The following is a 21111-nucleotide window of genomic DNA, read 5'->3' on the forward strand; positions in this document are numbered from 1 at the left end:
ATGAATAGAGGAGGGTTTGTGTGGGATGTGATGGTAGGTGTCTGCCCTGGCCACGGTGATCATTAAATGGTTGAGTATAATGAGAAAGAAGTATAGCAGAGTTGCCGCCTTGGACTTAGGAAAGCAAATATTAAGGTACTCAGGGAGCTGTCTAACAGAGTACATGTGGAATCTGCTTTTGAGAGCTTAGGAGTCCATGAGTGCTGGCCAGTCTTTAAGAACCACCTTTTAGAATCACAGAATCACAGAATCCCAAGGGTCGGAAAGGACCTCAAAAGATCATCTAGTCCAACCCCCCTGCAAGAGCAGGGTAACCTAGAGTACATCACACAGGAACTTGTCCGGGTGGGCCTTGAATATCTCCAACGTAGGAGACTGTACAACCTCCCTGGGCAACCTGTTCCAGTGCTCTGTCACTCTTACAGTAAAGAAGTTCTTCCTGATGTTCACATGGAACCTCCTATGCTCCAGTTTACACCCATTGACCCTTGTCCTACCACTGGATATCACTGAAAAAAGCCTAGCTCCATCATCCTGACACCTACCCTTTACATATTTGTAAACACTGATGAGGTCACCCCTCAGTCTCCTCCAAGCTAAAGAGACCCAGCTCCCTCAGCCTCTCCTCATAAGGGAGGTGTTCCACTCCTTTAATCATCTCTGTGGCTCTGCACTGGACTCTTTCAAGCAATTCCCTGTCCTTCTTGAACTGAGGGGCCCAGAACTGGACGCAAGTAATTCCACTGTGTTGCAAGTCAAGTAACCAGGACAGAAGAGCAGCTTGGATGGAGCTCACAAAGTAAAAGGAGCTCACAAAGTAAAAGGAACTGTATGGTCTCTGGAAGCAATGTCAGGCTTCTCAAGAAGAGTGCAGAGCTGTAGTTTGTTTATGCAGGGAAAAGACATGAAAGGCCAAAGCTCAACGAGAGTTGAAATGGGACAGTGTTGTTTCAGATAACAAGAAAGGCTTTTAAAAGTGTATTAATAGCAAGAGGAGGTCTGAAGAAAACATTATTGTTGAATGTGGTAATCTGACTAACAGGGATGAAGAAAAAGCAAAAGTGCTCATTGTGTTTTTTGCCTCAGCCTTGAATAACACTGATAGATGTTAGGCTCTCCAGTCCCCTGCGTTGAAGGACTACAAGTGCAGAAACAGTGATTTTTCATCTGTAGACACTGGAATTGTTAGGAATCAGGTGTATCAGCTGAATGTTCACAAGTCAATGTCACCTGATGGGATTCATCCCAGAGTTCCGAAGGATCTAGCGGATGTTACAGCAGGACCCCTCGTCTATCATCTACCAAAGGACCTAGGAGTCTGGGGAGGGTCCTGCTGACTAGAAGCTAGCCAGTGTTATTCCAATCTACAAAAAGGGCATGGGGGAGGAGGGCTCACTAAGGGACAGTCTTTTTTAACTAATGTGATACCCTTCTGTGATAAGGTCACCTGGCTCATGGATGAATGGAGGGTGATGAATTTCTGTAATTTAGAAAGAAGTCTGTAGATTTTCTATGTTTTAGTAAGGCTTTTGATGCTGCCCCTCACATCACCAAGTTGTCCAACTGTGGGATGAGGGGGTTTATGGAACACTGGGTGAGGCGAAGTTCAAGGGGTTATAGTGAATGGGGCTACATCTGGGTGAAGACTAGTCACCAGTGGTGTTCCTCAGGGTTCAATTGTAGGGCCAATCTTGTTTAAGATGTTTATCAATGGTCTGGATGGAGAAGTTGAACACACCATTAGTAAGTTTGTTGACAGTACCAAACTAGGAGGTACTATTGACTGTTTTGGGCGACAAGATGCCTTGCAGAGAGACCTAGATAGGTGGGAGAATTGGGCAATGGTTAATGGGATGAAATTTGGCAAGTTGAAATGCTGAACTCTGCACCTAGGATGGAGTAACGCCAAGCACTAATATAAGTTGGGAGAGGAGTAACTGGAGAGCAGCCCTGCAGAAAGGAATCTGGGGGTGCTGGTCAGCAGTAGACTCAGTAGGAGTCGGCAGTGTGCCTTGGCAGCCAAGAGGGCAAATGGTATCCTGGGATGCATCAAACACAGCAGAACCAGCTGGTCAAAAGGGGTGATTGTCCTAGCGTACTCAGCTAGTGCTCTGTACAGTGCTGGGCCCCACAATTTAAGGAGGATGTGAAGGTCCTTGACTGTGTCCAGAGGAGGGCAACAAAGCTTGTGAAAGATCTGGAATGTCCTGTTAGGAGCTCAGGACTTTGGGCTTGTCTAGTCTGAAGAAAAGGAGGCTGAGGGGCCACCTCATTGCTTTCTACAGCTTACTAAGAAGTGGAGAGAGAGATGCTGATCTGTTCTGCCTCAGATCCAGTGAGAGGACACCTGGGAACAGTTCAAAGCTGCGTCCATCAGGGAAGGTTCAGACTGGACATTTGGAAGCATTTCTTTACCGAGATGGTAGTCAAACAGTGGAACAGGCTTCCTGGAGAGGTGGTCGATGCTCCAAGCTGGCAGTGTTTAAGAGAAATATGGACAATGCCCTTAATAACATGCTTTAACTTTTGGTCAGCTGTGGTTTGGTCAGACATTTGGACTAGATGATCACTGTAGGTCCCTTCCAACTGAAATAGGCTATTCTATTCTAACACACTAGAAATGAATGTCATGATCTAGAAGCCCAAAAAATCTGGAAAGCATTTGTTGCATTAAACATTCAAGTAATACAAGCCACACACTGAAAGCCTGGAGGACATGTGTCTGACCAGCTCCCCCAGGATCTTGGCTGATCCCTTTTCTTCAGACCATGCTTCTTGACCAATTCCTCTCTCTTTTCTCATCCTCCTTCCTGCTGTTTTCTCCTATTAACGAGCTCTCCCACCTGCCTCGCTCCCCAAAACACTTCAGCACTTGACCATCTGTCACTGCTGTTGTGCATCCTTGCTGTTATGAGAGAAAGTATCGACCTTGAGCTGAGTGTGTGATCTGTGATAAAGAGCGTACACACTGGCAAATGAACCAGTACTACAATTAACTCACTTCATATGTTGCACGTGAAACAGCAGGAAACGTGCATGCTGCTAGGTCTAAATGCTCAGTCTGTAGTTGCAGTTCTGAGAAAAGGATGTGTCCAGTAAATCTGCAGAGGTTTGCAACATAACACGTGGATCTGTGCATGTTCAGTGGACAGTGAGATTCATTTCCTGCCCTAGTAATGCATTTGATTTAGGAGCTGACCTCTGCTATTAGCTGCAGCTTTATATGAAGCTTTTGCAGATCACTTTGCAAATAAAGATTTGTGAAATGGCTGCACAAGTATAGTGAGAGTAAATGTATTTTCCAAGAAAGATTATTTTTGGTTTGCTTAAGACAAAGTTCAGTTGAATCAGCAGAAAGCCTTTTTGACCTCCTTTCTCTGTGTAATTATAAGCTGAAATCCTAAATCAGCTGCTTAGTCATGGTAAATTACGAAAATTATGCTGTCATTGGCAAGCTGTTGTTATAATAAACATATTTATTGCTGGTGGTTTTTTTCTTAGAGGATGTTTCCCTTGAAACAAGAAGCTGAAGAGTAACTGAGCTGCAGGAACCTATGTTTCTCTAACTATTTGTCATAGATAAGTAAACATGACAGGTGGTCAGAGTTTTTTGACAAGTTAATTTTATCCAAGTCAGTTGCAGTGTTTCTCGAGCCCCAGCTGAATCCATTCTGTTACCAACTACAAAGCAAAATGTCGCAGTTTGTCAGGTGAAGGGGTCTAAGCTCTGTCAAGTTGGCCCTCCAAGTGCAGGTGATCTATGTGTCAGAATTTGTCCTCAGAGCCCATGCCCTTTAGCGGAAAAGATGCATTGAACCACTAAGTGCTGATTATATAAATCCATCAGGATGAAGAACAGCAGGAGATAAGGGATCTCTGCTTCTTTGACATTTGAGAAAAATTAGAGATGGGCAACCACTCAAAAGGTCTCTTCTCTATGGGATGAAAGAAAGTGGTCCCCCCATGGCAGGTCTTTGTGACCTGACAGAGAGTGTGATAATTGTGATTTATTAATGATGGTTTTTTTGGGGGGGTGTTGTGTTTTAACAGTTTCATTCCTTGGCTCCAATGTACTACCGAGGTTCAGCAGCAGCCGTGATAGTTTATGATATCACCAAACAGGTAAGACCACCTGTACGCCTTTTGCTTGTGTTAACTCCTCTGCTTGGACCAGAGCTGGAATTAAAGCCCACAACTGCAGAAGCATTTATAAGTTAATCCCTGTTGTGGGGCTTTGGTAGTTTGTGTAGACTTGGATGGAGGTGTTCAGCTGCCTTAAAAAATTAAATACAAAGTTCTGCTTCTGTGTTATTTAAACTTCATCTAGACAAAAGGTCAGAGACTGCATTTTGTCATTTCCTTTGGATTTCCTCTGGCCGAGTAGACAGGATAATACCCTGCAATACCCCCTCCCACCACAACTGCCTCTGTTCTCTGTATGGAACTGAATTTTTACTACGAAAAGCAGCTGGTTGCTTTTTCAATGGAACGTGAGTTCAGTTGCTTGCATATTACTGATTTTAAAATTAATTATTTTTAACTAAGCATTTCATCTCCTGTTTGCACTGTGGGACTCATACCTTAACTTTGAAGCCAGTAATGAAATAGAAAGTCTCTGGCCTTTGTTTCAACATTATCAATTTGGAATGAAAATTATATTTTCAGATCCTAAAAGGCTCAGTTTTCAGGCAGAGCAGGCAAGGAGGTTCTAGCTGAATGCCTCTTCCACTGCTTTTAAAAGAAACCCCTGCTGATAAAGCTGAGTTAGAGGTGGTGTTAATGGGTGGATGGTCATGACACTTCACTAGCATTTTACTCCTTCCCTGCCAATTGAATTATTTACTACTAGGCTGAGAGGGCTGGGTTCATTCTCCAGTGCATTAGTGTAATGATCTGTGGCTGATGATGGTGGCCACTGTTGCACAGCAGTACTGTTCTCCTTTTCTAATTTCCCAAGAAAAGATGAGGAAGAGTGAATCACGATGGATTGATGCTTACTCTTAATTCATGTATCTCACAGTTATCTTGTAATGCATTGTAAGAACAGAGTTTTGTTTTGCCAGCCTTTCTCCAAGCTTATGTGGAACAGCTCAAGAGGGGGAAACAGGAGAGGAAGATGTGTTTTTGACTTTCTGATGCTTAATATTCAGTGTTGATCATTAAAAAAATGGATTTAATTTTTCTCCAAATGACTGATAGTGTTCTCCCTTCAATGATACTGATACAGCCGTTGCTGATTTAGACATAAATCTTAGGTGCATTTCTGAAGGGGAAAAATGGTTTATTATATATCTGGGAACTCACTATGCGTTTCAGTAATAATTTCAACCTAGGAGCAGCAGTGATTTTAATGCTGATAGTTCATCAGTGTAAGGGAACAGAAAACTAACTATTAAAAGGTAACATCAAGAAGTGTTTGGATTTTGTACTTGGAGGGAAGAAGCCAAGTGAATATTCACCTGTCCCTTTGGTTTCATAATGAGTAAATTGGGGGTTACCGGGTCACAGATTCAGAGAAGAGGGGAGAGGAGTGTCACTGTGAAAGCTGTCCTGGGTGTTACTGAAAATATGCAGTGGTTGGAATGTTAACTCACTGGACAGAACTGAGATAAATGAAGCTCCCATTAAAAGTGAAGGAAATGGCTACTAGCCAAAAAAAGAAAGTTTAAGAAAAACATTCAGTGCTTTGGGGGAGAGGGGAAGGGGAGGTGGGCAAAGGGGCAAGTGTCCAAGTTCAAGATTAATTTTGGAAGTTGTATAACCTAAAGTTTAAAAAGCAGATTACATAAGTACAGTGATCTGGTCTTGTGATCTGTAAAGTTATTATTGCATTAATACTGTCAAAGCTGTGTTCCTCTAACTTCACAAAATAAGCAAATACATCAATGGAGCCTTGGCTTTTAGCTTGTTGTTTCTCTGACTTAGGATTCGTTTCACACTTTGAAGAAATGGGTGAAAGAACTAAAAGAACATGGTCCTGAAAACATTGTAATGGCCATTGCTGGAAACAAATGTGATCTTTCTGATATCAGGTAATACATTATTTTTGTTGTTGCTGTGATTGCAGTAACTATATTGTTTCCTTCCTTCAGGTAACCAATCTGTACCATTGTTACAACAGTATGTAAATTTGGTCAGCTCTATTGAGCCTTTCCTAACAAACTTGCCAGCAGCAGCACAATTTGAATTACATACTTATTTTTATCCCTCTTTTACTGCCCTTCCTATGTATTTGTGCAATCTACACCCTTTGGCTGCTGAACCGTTTGGAAAGGAGAGGTATTCTCTTTTTCTTTATTATGTTCCATTCATATGAAAAGGTGCAGAACATATGAAGCGATGAGCAAAACCAGCAGTGTAGAGCTAGGATGGGCCTGAGGTAGAATAATGTTATTCACGGAGAACCTTCAAGAACTTGTGCTTTGCCACAACTGAAACTGTCCCAAAATACTGGGCACAGAAAGTGCATTTTTGTTTCTTAGGAGCATAACTTCAAGCAAAACTTGTGTCACCAGCATGAAGCAAAGAACCTCCAGAGTAAAAGGGGATGGTTGTGTCTGCACTCCTGCAGAAGAGCTGCCATGGTGCTGTTTGGCATAAGGGTGAAGCCAGTCACTCTTCTGCTTGTTAGCTGTATTTTGGATTTGGATTTATCCTTTCTGGAAATGGAAGCACATTCTGCTGTACAGGAATGATCCTTTGTGTCAGCCCACAACTCTAATTTCTTGCTTCAACTATGAGTACAGACTTAACATTCATATTTGATGTTTTCCTTTTAGGATCTCATAGGCTCCTATGGTTGTTGAAATACATCCCCCTGTTGTTTTATAATCGTTATGTTGGTCTGGGTTCACCAGAGCCCTGAAGCATGTGTGTAATTTCAAGTGATGCAGGGCTTTATTTAATCAAGGCATAGGTGTTTTGGGTTTTTTTGGGAGGTTGTTTTCTTTGCCCACCCCTGCCCCCATCAGCCATGAACCAATACAAACTGTGAGTCATTGATTCCTGTAAGACCAGAACAAGCCCTGATTCTAGAAGACTCCTGGTTTCTGTTTGGCTAAGAATCGGGGAGACAGTATATTGGCATGATGTTTGTCAACATGGTGAAACTGAGTGCTCTAAGACAAAACATAAGTTTCCAAATATGAAGCAGGAAAAAAGGATGATTATTAAAATAAACCCAAAACCCAGTTCGTACAAATATGAGTTTTCAGTTGCCCTGAGAGTCACTTTAAACTTATTGCATAAGTGTTCCCAGAATACAATTGCCTGATTAAATCAAGGGCAATAAGTTTGGAGATTGTGACAAATGGCAGCAATTGCAGGTGAATCCATAACCAGCCCTCACCCTGCTTTTGGTAGCATTTGCCATGGCAGCAAGCTTTTAAGTGCTGTTCCACAAGGAGAGGTTAACCTGAGGACATGAAGAAATCCCTGCAGCCCAGAAAAGCTGTGGGAATAGTGGAGTTCCTTACAGAGTGACTGTGATCTTCCCACCATGTTATTCTCAAACAGTACTTGTTTACTGATTGCTGATCATCTGTTTCTTGCTCCTATTCAGCCAGTACAGCTTTTCCATGCACAAAATGTTCTGGTGTTTGAATGGTCCTCATAGTACCCTGTGAACTAATGTCTCTTATTCCTTTTCTAATTTTATTATTTATAGGGAGGGGGCTTTTTTCTCCCCATAATTATGAATAGTTTTGAGAATATTTTTTCATGCAGCTGTTTTTTTTTTGCATCCCCCAGCCATTTTAATTTCTGAAGTCATCCAGTGATGTCCAGCTAAAGAGACTTTGGTTGAAAAATAGAGAGCAGACTGTCTTGTATGTGATATGTTTTCACAGTCCTTCCAGAAATCTGATTGTTTATGCAACATCTGTAGCTGTACACATTCTCTGACTGCTTTATGTCTTCAAATTTACTTCAGGAAAAATGATTTCAGGTGAAATGTGTCACCAATTTATCAGATTGTTTCCAATGAGTAGAAAATACGTATGCCTTTGGGCACAGAGAAATTATAAATAAGATGATGGGAGCACACAGGAGCAAGCTGCTGTTCGTATGCATTTTTGGCATCTCCCTTTGGTTTTGTACAGCTTTTGGCAGATGTTTTGGTGGATGTCGGAGAGACAGCTGCTTTTAAGACCAATGTGAATAGATGCAAAAGAGGACAGGCTGACCTGGTTCAAGTTGATTTGATTCTGCCTTCTCTGTGACTGGAGAAGATATAATATAAGGAGGAATGAATGGAAGCAATAAGAACTGATTATCCTCCTTTGGGAAAAGACTGACACTATTTCTCATAATCATTCACCATGTTACCCTGCTCATTTAGCATCTAAAATTTGGTTTTGAGCTGCCAGGATGGATGTGGGACACTTAGGGGTCATGCTGCTTTTCTCAGTGTTGTTAATTAGGCTATCAGCAGATCTTGGCATTCTGTTGAAGTAAATTTCTCCTCTGTATTGAAGGAATTTCTACAGGGGGACAAGCAATTTTGTTTAGTAAAAATCCTCATCTTTGCTATAGTGCTGTCAACTTTAGTACTGTTGAGTGTTTGGCATTCTATAAGTAATAGTAATAGACTTTTCTTTCTGATATGTGTCCTGTCCTCTGACAGGTTATTAAAAAGTAATTTCAAAGACAGAAGCTGAGATTTCAGTGTTAAATTGTTTTAAGTGTTCAAAATACTTTTTGAGCATTATAAAAGTCAGTAGTCATAACAGCAGCTACAAGTATTTTACTTCCTTAAAAAACGTGGCACACATTCTTAAGAAATAGTGTTCACTGGAAATTACCAGATCCTTGGTTAAGAGAATTCAGCAGAATTTCATGCTCAGATCTTCCCTCTCTGCTTCTAGAATATTTCTTTATTCAGTAATTATTCAGAAAATCTCAAGGGAAATTGAATCAATACAATGGTTGGAATAGATAATGGGTTCAAACTTAAAACAGGGGAGATTTAGATGAGATACAAAGAAGAAGTTCTTTGCTATGACAGTGGTGAGACACTGGAACAGGCTGACCAGAGAAGCTGTGGCTGCCCAATCCCTGGCTGTGTTCAAGTCCAGGTTGGACAGGGCCTTGGGTGACATGGTTTAGTGTGAGGTGTCCCTGCCCATGGCAGGGGGGTTGGAACTAGATGATCTTAAGGTCCTTTCCAACTCTAACTATTCTATGATTCTATGATGTAGTTTGCATCTTTCAGAATAGGTATTCCTCTGCCTTTCCCAGTAGCTGTGGAATAACACTTTCCCAGCACTCCGCTTGATGGTTCTTGCTTTCTTCTCTTCACCCTATCTTGCGTGTGTTCATCTCTAGGCTTAGAGGCCAAGCATTTATGCTTCTCCTTTTAACAAGGTAGCATCTTAGCAATATTGACATCCAGATTATGTTAACTCTACTTGATGTATGCAGCCCTCTTGGTGCTGGCAACACTGGATGGCATGATGCTTATTGACCACATGCTGTGGATTCTTATAGGCCTCCTTTAGAAATGTCATCAGATGGGGCTAAGAAGTGGTGTGATACTTCCTTGGGATATGGTCACTTGGCTGCTGTTGAACCATGTCTTCAATTCCTGAAGTTTGCTTCCTCATCTAAATTACAGCAAGTTGACAGTCTTCATTACATAACCTTATGCTCTCACTACTCTTCCTTTACTGTTGTTTGAATATTATCTTACACAGGTACATTCCTTTTTCGTTATCTCCAGGGCCATCCACAGATGGTGGTACCTTTCATAAACAAGGCCAGGGTGCCGTTACAGAAATAGGAAGGGGAATGCTGCTTTCCCTGTGTCTTTGCAATAAGAAGATGTATAATACAAAGAAGCAAGTCATGGAAACAAGCTCTGAATTCAGATACTGGAATTGCAGGCTAATTTTTGAAAAACCATTTGTAATAAACCAGGCAATTATTCTGCCTCTCTGCACATTTCCCATGAGCAGGAGGTTTGATTAATTTAAAATACATACCTTCAGAAACTAATTGTGAAATTGCATTGCTGTGCTCCCACCTAGATACCTTCTGTCAAAGCCCAAGGCAGTCATACTAGGAGGAAGATGCACTGGGAGTCTCTGGATTGGTACATCAGAGCAGCATGTGCAACAGAGCTGTAAAGCCACACAAATCACAGCAGTTGGTGTATAGAACAGCTGGAAGAAAAATAAGGCTGGCAGCCTGGTGTTTCAGTGTCTCTCCCCTGATTGGATACACCTTAGTGTGTTCAGTCCCAGGAATAGTGGTGGTTTTGGACAGCAGCAAACATGGGCAGATTCAGCTTTGCCACCTGGTTCAGGCAAATCCAGGGTCAGCAGGGGGCTTGGCTTTGTATCTGAAGCAGAGGTCTCCTGCAGGTTGTAAACTGCATTTACCAGCTTTTGACATTGAAGTGATGGCTACAAAGTGAGGACGTTCTGCCAGTGATTTTAAGATGGCATCACTGCAGTGACATGGCACAGAATGGTGGTCACTCCCCAGTGAATCTGGCAGTCCCAGATTGTTTTTGCCTGTGTGCTCACTCAGTGGCTTCCATATTTCTTTCAGAATCTCCCTTGTTTTCTCACTGCTTGCAAACACTTAGACACACGTTCTTCCACAATGGTCATACCCTGTCTTGTTTAAACAGTTGGTGTGGGTAGTGCCGGTTGCTGCCTGGGTCAGCAGAGTTTTGTGTCTTTTCTCTTGTGTTTTAATGCTTTTTTTATCATGGTCAAGTTTGATAAAAAAAAAAACAAACAAATGGGGTCATCATTTAAATTATCTTAATTTTTTCAAGGCATGGATTCAGCATCAAGGCCAAGAAAACTGTAACTCAATCACTGGTGAAATTTTGATATTAGGACACGATGATGCCGTAAGAAGAAGAAAGATTGTACTGCTTTTGCAGAGAACAGCATACTAATGCTTTTCTGGTTGCGCTGTGTTTGATTATGTATTCAAAATTTGTTATGTTCTTGTTTGGTTTTTTTTGTAGGGAGGTTCCTATGAAGGATGCCAAAGAATACGCAGAATCTATAGGTGCAATTGTTGTTGAAACCAGTGCAAAGAATGCTGTTAACATTGAAGAACTTTTTCAAGGAATAAGTAAGTAAATGCTCTATTTATTTATTTTTTTATTTGTGATTGCCTTCTGAAAAATAGCTGTCTGTTTCAAATCTAACAGCTTTTTTCCCAAGGACATCAAGAAATCCACTGGGCAAGTCGCATGGCTGTATTTTATGCTGATATAAACTAAGAATGACTTTGAATACACCAGAGCAAAGCATAGTAGATACGGAATAAGCCTATTGCTTCTAAATCTGTATATAAATCCTGACTGGGGTCACATCTTCTGTTTCAGACCAAGCCTGCTATAGGGCTGATACTGTTGATCTTATCATCATGTTGATAAAAACTTAAATGTTGAGAAATGCATCTGGAGGACTGTGATAAGTAGAGAACAGTCATTGCAGTGGAATCTGTTTAAAAAGAATGTTTTCTCTCCAGGTCTTTTAGGCAAGCTGAGGCTGACATTCCTCATGAGGACAAGAAAAGACATCTTGTTCAGTTTGCCTTCTAGGGGTTCCAGTTTTGGTCTCTGCCTGCAAGTAGGAAGGACCTCACAGGCTGCAAAGGACCTTAGGAGACCTTCAGTCTAACCTCCCACTCAAAGCAGACTTGATAGTGAATTCAGACCAGGTTGTTCTGGCTATTGTCTGTCTGGGCCTGAGAGCAGAGATTCCATAACCCCTCTGGGCAGTTGAATCTGGTGTTTAAATAGTCCTCACAGTGGCATCCTGCCAGTGCATGAAGTCCAAACCTCTCCTGATTCAATTCATGGCCACCATTGCTCGTTGTCCTGAATGCACTTCAGTAAAGAGCCTGGATCTGTCTTCTTAACAGCCCTTCCCATAGGTACTGACAGGCAGTTTTGCAGTCCCCCATGGCCATCTTGTCTCCAGCCTGAACCGCAGCCAGGCCCCTTTTCCTCAGCCTTTCCATGCAGGGCAAGTGCTCCAGACTGTCTTGGTGGACCTCCTGTGAAGTTGTGCCAGTTTGTCAACATTCTTCTTGTATTGTGGAGCCCCAGCCTGGATGTATTAACCAGCTTGTGTTGGACCATATCTGGAAGGGGATAACCACTTCACCTCATTGCTGGCTTTGCTCTTGTTGGTGTAACTTAGGATGCTGTTGGCCATCTTTGCTGCCAGGGTACTGCTGGTTCATGCTCAGCTTGTTGCCCTCAGGTCCTTTTCGGCAGAGTGGCTTCCTGGGCAGCCAGTCACCAGCCTGTCTCCTAGCCAAGGGCTCTTCCTTCCCACAAACGGGGCTTGTCATTTGTCCTTTCTGAACCACATAAGGCTCCTGTTGGCCCATTCCTGTCTCCAGCCTAAGGCCCTCTGAAGACCAGCCCTGCCCTCAAGGGTATTGAATGTGCCAGTGAGTTGTGTATCATCTGAGGGTTAAGGTGGGTGCATATGTTTTCCTCCTTCAGGCCACTGGTAAAAGGTATTAAGCATGGATTTCACTTATAACTGGCCTACAGGTAGTTACATAGTATTAACCACTGGCCTTTAAGTCTGATGATTCAGCCAGTTTTTCACACAGCTAGCAGTCTGCCTATCTAGGCTATATAACTTGGATATACCACCAGTATGCTGTGAAGGAGGAAATCTGGAAAGCCTTGATAAAGTCAAAGTGGGAAACATCCAATGCTCTCCCTCAATCACAGATTCAGTCATATTGTTATTTAGGGCAACTAGTTTTGTTGGACATGGTTTACCTTTGGTAAGTCTGTGCTGACTGGTTCCAGTCACTTCTTCACCTTCATGTACTCAGAAGCAGTTCCTGAGAGGATTTGCTCCATGGTTTTCCCAGGAAGCTGGGTAAGGCTAACCAGCCCATAGATCCATGGCTTGTTACTGCCCTTTTTGAAGACATGTACAACATCCACCTTTCTTCAGTCGTAGGGAACCTCTCTCATTCTCCACAACCTTTCAATAATCATAGGAATGATAAAGACATTGCAGTGACATAGGTTTGCTCTCTCTGGATCCTCAGGCTTGTTGTAAGGGTTGAGATTACTTCAGAGCTTCATGACTTGATCCTCTTCCACTTCTGGTGGTTCCTCCTCTCCATGAATCCTGCTTTGGAGCGCAGCATGTCCAGAAGCTCAATGTTGCTTCCCTAAAGCCTCTTCTAAAGTTGTGTTTCATTTCCTATATTCACAATCAGTTCATATTATCTACTGCACTTTGCCTGAGACGGGGTCTGTTCAAATGTTTGCTTTGTTTGCGTGGGATGTATTTGAAGCAGTTAATGAGAACTGATGTTCCTAGAGTACACTACCTTCCTTTTGCCTCCTTTATGAAGGAGTGTGTAACATGGCTGTCTGGAGGAACTGGTTCTTCCCTGTGATAGTTTGTCTGCACCTGATGGTTGTGAATGTTCCCACAGAGGAACTCCTCCTTGCCACACAATTAGTTAATTAGTTTCTGCCTTTGATAGGCAGTGCTGCAGCTGGCAGCATACGTTGTCCCTAATAATGGATATAACAGATGAGGAGAATCAGCTAAATTAAGTTTAGTATGAACTAGATACCCAGGCAAGTGCACTTAATTCCACAGGCAATTATTTCTATATATAGAAGTATTTGGTCTCAGTGGATGTACTCATGACCTTATCAAGTACTCAGTGGAGAGAAAGGAGAGAATTGGTAGCGTATGTTTATAGAAATATACTGGAAACCTGCTTAACTAGCAAGAGAATTAATCAGTATGGTTGTAACTGGGCAGAGGATATAGGTAACTTTCTGATGTTTCACACCACTTCAGTGCAATTTCAAAGAGATCCTGTCCAGCCCAAGCTGATGGCAGTATTTCTACCTTCACAAGTCTATGAAGTCCCTCTGTGGCCATGTCTCCTACACTGTTGAATGATTTTGTTCATGTGGGGCCCTAGAAGTCATGCTGCAGCTCTGTTTTTGCATTTATGCTGCCCAAGAGTGTGTGCCCTTCTCTTTGTGCTGTTGTAGAAGAGCATGGTGTGTCCCAGTCAGCTTCAGCTTCAAGGGCTCCAGCTCTCCAGTCTCTGAACAGAGAGTCAGCAACTTCTGTTTACCTTGGATATTGTAGGTAGGCTGTACATGTTGTCTATTTTACAGCCTGGATTTGGAAGGATATTCCAACATGTGTGGAGAATTTCTCAATTAAAAACCTTCTAAAAATTGATACCCCAAACAGAAAGGATAAAACTACATTTTAATTTAGCAAAAAAATTTACCTCCTGCTTGCTTATGATTTTCATTTCCCAGGGGCATGTGAACATAATCATTTTTCCTTCCTAGAGTATCTAAGAATTGTCTTTTTTTCAGGGAAAGTGTTGTGAACAGAGTGACATAGTATAATGGGAAAAACTTAACATAATGATATTAAGAAGGTGGAAAATAAAAGGGGAACTGGGATGTTTTGCTGACAATCAGATAAATCTTGGATAAATTATAGATATTATATATAGAGAGACATCGCTTAGTTTCTGAGGTTATTACAGTACGCTATTTTTGAAAGATGTTTATGATAAGTTTCTCCCAGGATTTGAGGATTTGACTGCCCTGAGGGATGTCTAAATCACAGTCTCAGCACAAATCCATTGTCCTTAACTCTTCTCAAGAAAATACAGGATGTGAGAGTAGAAGTTTCTGATTGAAGATGGGGCCAGTCTGGCAGGAGAGGGACTCTGCAGTCTGTGCGCTCAGGTGAATAAGGCTGAAGAAGCAGACTAAGCACAAGAGTCAGCAAAGTTGGTGTTCTCTGTGCTGGAGAATTTTCTCTGAGCTGCATAATAGGATGCAGCTCCTGGCTGTCTGTTGTACCCCTGTGATTTCAGATAGCAAGCCACTACACTTCCTCTGGTTACATTTAGTAGTGCCTGGCTGAAGGCTCATAGTGTTTGTGAAACGTCACATGGCTAGTTTGATTTCCCTGTAAACAAGAAAAGAATAATTTTAGTACACTTGTATATTCCCCACTCGCTCTAAATTTTTTCCAGTGTCTTTCTTGAAAGTTTTTTGACATAAAAAGGGCTTTACTGTAGTGTTTTTTCATGTGTTCCAGTAATTCTTTTTTAATAGCTGCTTGTCTATAGGATCAAATGTTATTAATTTTTTATTCCCAGCCTTAGACGAATCATACATGCAGCAGTTCCTTGTTGCTGGTTTATACTTCAGCAGCAGCAAAAATGACTGGAATGCATTTATCCAATAGCAGTACAATACAGTATAAAGCTGTGCCTGTGCAGCTGATCATACCATTTCTGTGTTGCCCCTTCTTGGTTGTGGGGCTTTAGTCTGCTGACCACTGCTTGTGTTTGGGAAGGCAGCTTACCCATTAAAACTGGCTGGTTTTCCATGACTAAATAAGCTGTCCCAAGCATACTGTCATTTAGTAGCAATCACACCCTTGCAATTTTCAGACACCCATTCATTTAAGAACTCAAATAAGCCTTAGTTACCTTATTAAAGTGTAGTACACAACCAGCTGCTTCTCCTCAGCCTGTGTATGTTGCCTGTTACCTTAACGTGAAGATGCCCCAGATACGAAAGAGAAGATCACGTAAAAGCCATCCTCTATAAATGGTAGAGCTGGGGCTGTACCTCCCAGGTTAATACCAGTCTGCGTCAGTAGGTCCAAAGGTAAATAGGCCGTGGGATGAGTGAACTGCTGAAGAACACCGCCTAGCCAAGTAAAATGTGAGATATGCTTGTGCTTAAGCAAAAAGAAGCAGATGATGGGCATGCATAATATCTTTGAAGTCTGGAATATGTTGAAGATTGTTGTTCTACCAAAAGGGGCACAATTGAAGCATTTCAGCATATTCTGTCAAGGGTGAGAGGGAAGCAAGGAGAGAAATTGTCAGAATCGCTCTATGGAAATTGTGGTAAAGAGTTGTTAGCATGCTCAGTCTTACTGATGCTAGTACTATGAGAAGGAGAGGCAGGATTAAAAATCCAGATAAGGATGCTCTTCCTAGATGAGGCTTCCTAATTAGAGCAGAGAGTTTCTGTCTCAGGATATATCCTTTCATGTGGTAAATGCTCAGTTAATAAATGTATGAAGCTATTGATTTTGTGATGCTTTGCCAGCAGCTCATATATTGAATATTTAATGTAACCCAAATATTCGTTTCCTAGAAATACCAGGAGATTAGGAAAAAAAACCCAAACCTCAAATCCAGTCTGTGGAGCTCACAATTTAACCAGTTGTATTCTGGACAAACCAGAATGGAATTTGTGGAACGCCCATCTGTGGAATGGGGAGGGATCCTTTCCAGCGGACGTTGTTGTTTGTGCTGATTTAGATGGACTTGGATGGGTACAATTGCAGGTGGACAGTTTTTAGGCTTTGTGAGTGAAGAGTATGGTAGTTTTCGTCCTGTGATTTGCTATCTGTGAACTACTTTGGAGAGGTCTAAGAAGAAAAGAAAGTACCTTTATGTTACAAAGAAATTCACACCATTTTTCAGGCAGCCCAAGGTCATAACTGAGTTTCTGCAGGGGGTGTTCACCTGTGAACACCCTGTGAAAGGATGGAAAAACATTGCCCTAATTTATGTTTGAGGTTATGTTCTTTACAGTTCATGCTCCCTGTTCTAGGGTTAGCTCCCCTGTTGCTCTCAAATTTTAATGAATGGAGCAAAACTTGCTGGCCTTTGGACTACTTCCGAAGCCAAATGTGTGAGGTCCTGGATTTCTTTCCAACCATAGGAGAGCTCTCTAACATAAATTAGTGAATAAACCAAAACAATGTCATGTTAATTACAGGCAGGACATCAAATTAAGGTTGCATCTCTTAGTAATTAAAGCAATTAAGAATTCTGTTGTTTACTTTGATGCGTGTAAGATTTAAAAGTTCTCTCTTTCTTTTTCCATCAGATTTTAATTAAATGAGCAAAATTTATTTGTATTGCTGCTTCCCCTAGCAAGAAATTCAGTGTCAGCAATCTACACTTTTGCATTATTTTCTTGCTTGGAGATGCTGTTAGAGTATGCTTGGAGATGCTATTAGGAGTATGAAAATAATTGCAAGTTAACTATGTTTAGTTATGCAATATCCTTTATTGTAAAGATGTATTACCTTGCATGAAAGCTTACAACATGGAGTAAACAGCTGTCATCTCTGTCACTTGGGGAAATCCTGCTTCACTACAAGTATGGGGAGAAAAAGAAAGTAGAGACTGGTAAGTGGGCCAAACTTTATAACCCATGGGAGAGTCATGGGGAACTTCATAAATACTGGTGAAACTGGTTTCGAAGGATAAAAGTATTTGGGGAGATAAGATGTGTCTGTCCTAAATCCTACAGGTGCAGGAAGTCTTGTATGCACATGCCAAAACTGTTGGATAAGATGTGCCTGCTTCATTCTGCCATGCCTTCACAGATGGCTGTGCTTTATTAATGAGGTTTATGGAGAGCAATGCTTTGCAGGGGCTCACCTTGCTGTGATACAGCTAGCAACTGTAGGAGGAGGTTCTGCCATTGTATAGCTGTTGTACAGCTACTTGAAGAAGTCTGCCTTTCCTGAGGTGAGCCATGAGGAAAGCTCACCTAAGCTGTAGGAGCTGCCAGGCTGCTGCTCCAGCGCAGAGTCAAATGGATTGCACATCCTGAACTAATGAATATTTCGTCTTCCTACAGTTCCCTAAAAAACGAATTTCTATGTGATTTTCAGGAAGAGAATAGATGGGGGAAATGAGCAGAAAGCCACCATGCAGCACTGTGATGTCTTGCCTGTGACCCTTAGCAGAGTTGTTCTAGCTGTGTTAAGATAGTAAGACTGTGCTTCTTTTGGACTTGGACTTCCTTATCCAGGTGCGCCAGCTTGGGTTAATCACATCACAGCACATCTGTTTTCACCCTGAACGAGTATCTGTTCAATGCACTGTTGTGTCTGTCCCTTTGTCAGCATGGTAACCAGTGGTGGGTTTTGTCCTTATGCTCAGCTTTCAGATTGTTCCCAGCCTTTCATGCAGTCTTGTACAGGTCAATGATGAAACTAGTTTCATGTTAAAAAACCAAACCCACAAAACAACAAACAAGCAAACAAACCAAACCCAAACACACACACACACGCACACAGACCCCAAACCTAAAGCCAAAAGCTCAACTCCAAGCCTAATTTTTCTGAGCTAATGGATGCTGCAGCTTGTAACTGGAGCATCACATTCAAAAAGGAACAAAGAGCAGATTTTGTTACTGTGAGGATGCATCCTGCTGCCAGCTGCAGCAAAGCAATCCCCATGCCTTTCTTCAACTCTGCTCACAGAGCTGTCACCCAGTCCTTGCATCTCTCAGGCTTCCCTGCTCCAGTTTTCATTTTAATTCCTTCCCATTTTGTTTATCTCTTGTCCCACCCTCCCATTTCCCAATCTCTTTGCCTTTGGCTTCCTCAGAACTGCAACTCCCAGAGTGCTGATTAATCTCTTTACATCAGCAAATCTCACATTCAGTAGGAGTTGGAATTCTACCAGGCATTGGAGAAGACCCTGACCTTCATGCTGGACTGCCTCAGCCAAGTTCAAACATGCCAGGAAGGAGGAGTTGCAATCAGTTTAGTGCTTCTCACCTGTTAACCTGGGGGTTTCACTTCAGAAAAATGACAATTTCTGTAACTCTGTACTTGGGCAGTTTCCTGTGACCCTTGTTTTACACACATCGTGTGTTTACTACAGTGAGATCATGGAGGAGACCAACACCTCTGCACAAATGTGTAGAGGTGCATGGTTACAAAGAGTTTTGTTGCATGAAATCTGTGAAGCATGGTCCGAACATTAGCAAAATGAAACCCAAATATATGATCAGATATAAATACAAGGGCAAAATCTAATTTTTAAATTGCAGTCAGCTGGCCTTCCTCCATAGAAATACCAGAATTGGGAACCATATGGGATTTTTATGCTGTCTCAGTAATCGTATATCCTTAAGTTCCTTATTTAACCAGTTCACCTGCAGAGTTCTTAGGTAAATGTATGCAGATTGGTTTTATCTGTGTGATTGGCTCTTTAATCTGGAATCTTAAGACGTACTGTTGGTAGCCTTTGCGAAGCTGTCTAGTTCTGTTCTGTCCTGCTCTGCCAAATGGAGAAAAGACTCTATTTGAGATCTAATTTGTCATATTCAAGTTAAGCAACAGATGAGTTCCATCTCCCATGCACCTTTTGAGCTGACTCTCTCTTAACAGAGCAGTTTTCAGTTTGAAGAATTGCCTTAATCTTTTTATTCCTTCAGTAACATAATTGCAGGGCTGGATGTCAGAGCACTACTGCTCCTTTCTGACATCCACTGCATGAAAGAAATAACATGCTGATTATTAACAATATTAATATTTAATATTATTTAATAATACTGATTAATTATTGATAACCATGCTGTAGGTTATCTAATACAGGGGCATTTTTTATTGCTCTGGAACCATGTATACCAGTGAGATACACACTTTAAATGTTTATATACCTTCTAAAATTAATTCAGTTTATGACCTCTGTTGATCCTGACTCGGTGCCAGCTGCATTTGAGTTGGTGTCAGCAATATTGGTGCTATATTTATCAAGATCTGAATGACAAGATCAGATGATCATGGCACTTTTAGGTAGCAATACTGATTGAGCTGGTTTAGAAGCAGGAAGTGTAGATGCAGGATCAGCATTTCACTGCTCACCTTCAGTGTTCTGCTGCTGCTTAAAGCTTTCTGTGTTACAGTGTCTTGCTGTCAAGGAGGCCCAGGGAGAGACAATCAGTCAGACAGGTTTCTGAATGATTACTGTTATTTGCTTCCCCTGACCCTTGGTGAAAATCACTGTATCATTTGCTATGGAGCTGGTTCTCAGGTGTTAGACTGAATTTACACTCCAAGAGAGTTACTCCTGTCAACTGCTCATCAGGTGGTGAAAGCTGCTTGGGCAGCGATAAGTCTTGTTACTAAAACTAAAATGACTTAAGGGTTTAATAAATCTGGTAATAAAAGAAATCATAAATGAGAAAAAAACAAGTTACTAAAAATTATAATCTTAAACTTGAAAAAAGTTTTGACTGTTTAAATGTTTATTTCCTTGTATTGAATTCAAGGGGTGTCCAAACAACAGAAACGGGCTAGTTAATGACAAATACCACTGAAGATCAAAGGCCAGAATAACTAATCAGCAAATATTATGTCTAGAGATTTTTTTTTCTCTTTATTATTTGTAGTTGTTATCTCTGTGGTTTTATTGTTCTGAGAAATGAAATACATCAAGGTGATTCTTACTGGCATATATTATGTCCTGGTCTGAGCTGGACAAAGTGCTCGTTGACCTTGAAACCTGGAATGTTTTTGTTCCAAAGATAAGTTAGCATGTTTCTTTGCATACACATCAAGAGTACTGTAGGAAAGAGTTGAAACTCATGAGAAGTATGAAACACTGAATGAAAAACACATAGAGGCAATATAGGTGTTTAATGTGGGCTTAAGGTAGTTAGCATGTTAAAGTTCTCCTCTTCTAAACTTGCTGTTTAGGAGAACCAAATGTTTAGAGAGCATTTGCTTAAGGGTATGGTATGTTATGGAAACTGTGCCTGTAGATTCCAATTTTTTGGCTACACTGTGCTCTGGATCAGATGATGGGGTTTTACTGTAGTTAGGACTGAGCTGAAAGCATTTTGGCATTAGTAGGCACCTGATGCAGAAGTTCTCTGCAGGTCTCTACGACAACAGTGTTACCTTCTTGGAACATTCTTCTTATTCTCTGTAGTTTTAGAATTACTGGATTCTCTTTAGTCTCCAAACAAAGCCAGCAGAACTAATGCATGTAACAGCTGTGTCTATAACCACTCATTCTGCTTTAAATTTGATTTTGAAGGGCACTTACAAACACAAGTAAGTTGGTGAAGTCCAAACAGAATGTAAGCCAGGTGTGAAGTTGATATTTTAGTGACCTGAATAGGGTGCAGCATTGCAGTGCCAGTGCTTATGCATGCTTCAGCCCTCAAGATACCCATTTCTCACACTGTTGGACCAAATACACTATCTTTAGCTTAGTAATGTGAGGAATTGTCCCCCTCTCATTCAGTTTGTAAAAACAGCCAAGATTATCTGC

At 41.5% G+C, this 21111-nt stretch overlaps 1 protein-coding gene across 2 annotated transcripts in view; it reads left to right on the plus strand.

The window, feature by feature from the left end:
- Positions 1 to 21111, plus strand: part of RAB31 (RAB31, member RAS oncogene family) — a 68386-nt gene that overhangs the window by 41800 nt on the left and 5475 nt on the right. For both annotated transcript variants that reach the window (XM_031052867.2, XM_034063612.1), the window contains exons 4-6: positions 4051 to 4122; positions 5926 to 6032; positions 10982 to 11091. In XM_031052867.2, the coding sequence (XP_030908727.1) occupies positions 4051 to 4122; positions 5926 to 6032; positions 10982 to 11091 (289 nt within the window). The remainder of the gene's footprint in view (positions 1 to 4050; positions 4123 to 5925; positions 6033 to 10981; positions 11092 to 21111) is intronic.

This window comes from Melopsittacus undulatus, chromosome 1, assembly GCF_012275295.1.
Source record: "Melopsittacus undulatus isolate bMelUnd1 chromosome 1, bMelUnd1.mat.Z, whole genome shotgun sequence".
NCBI lineage: Eukaryota > Metazoa > Chordata > Aves > Psittaciformes > Psittaculidae > Melopsittacus > Melopsittacus undulatus.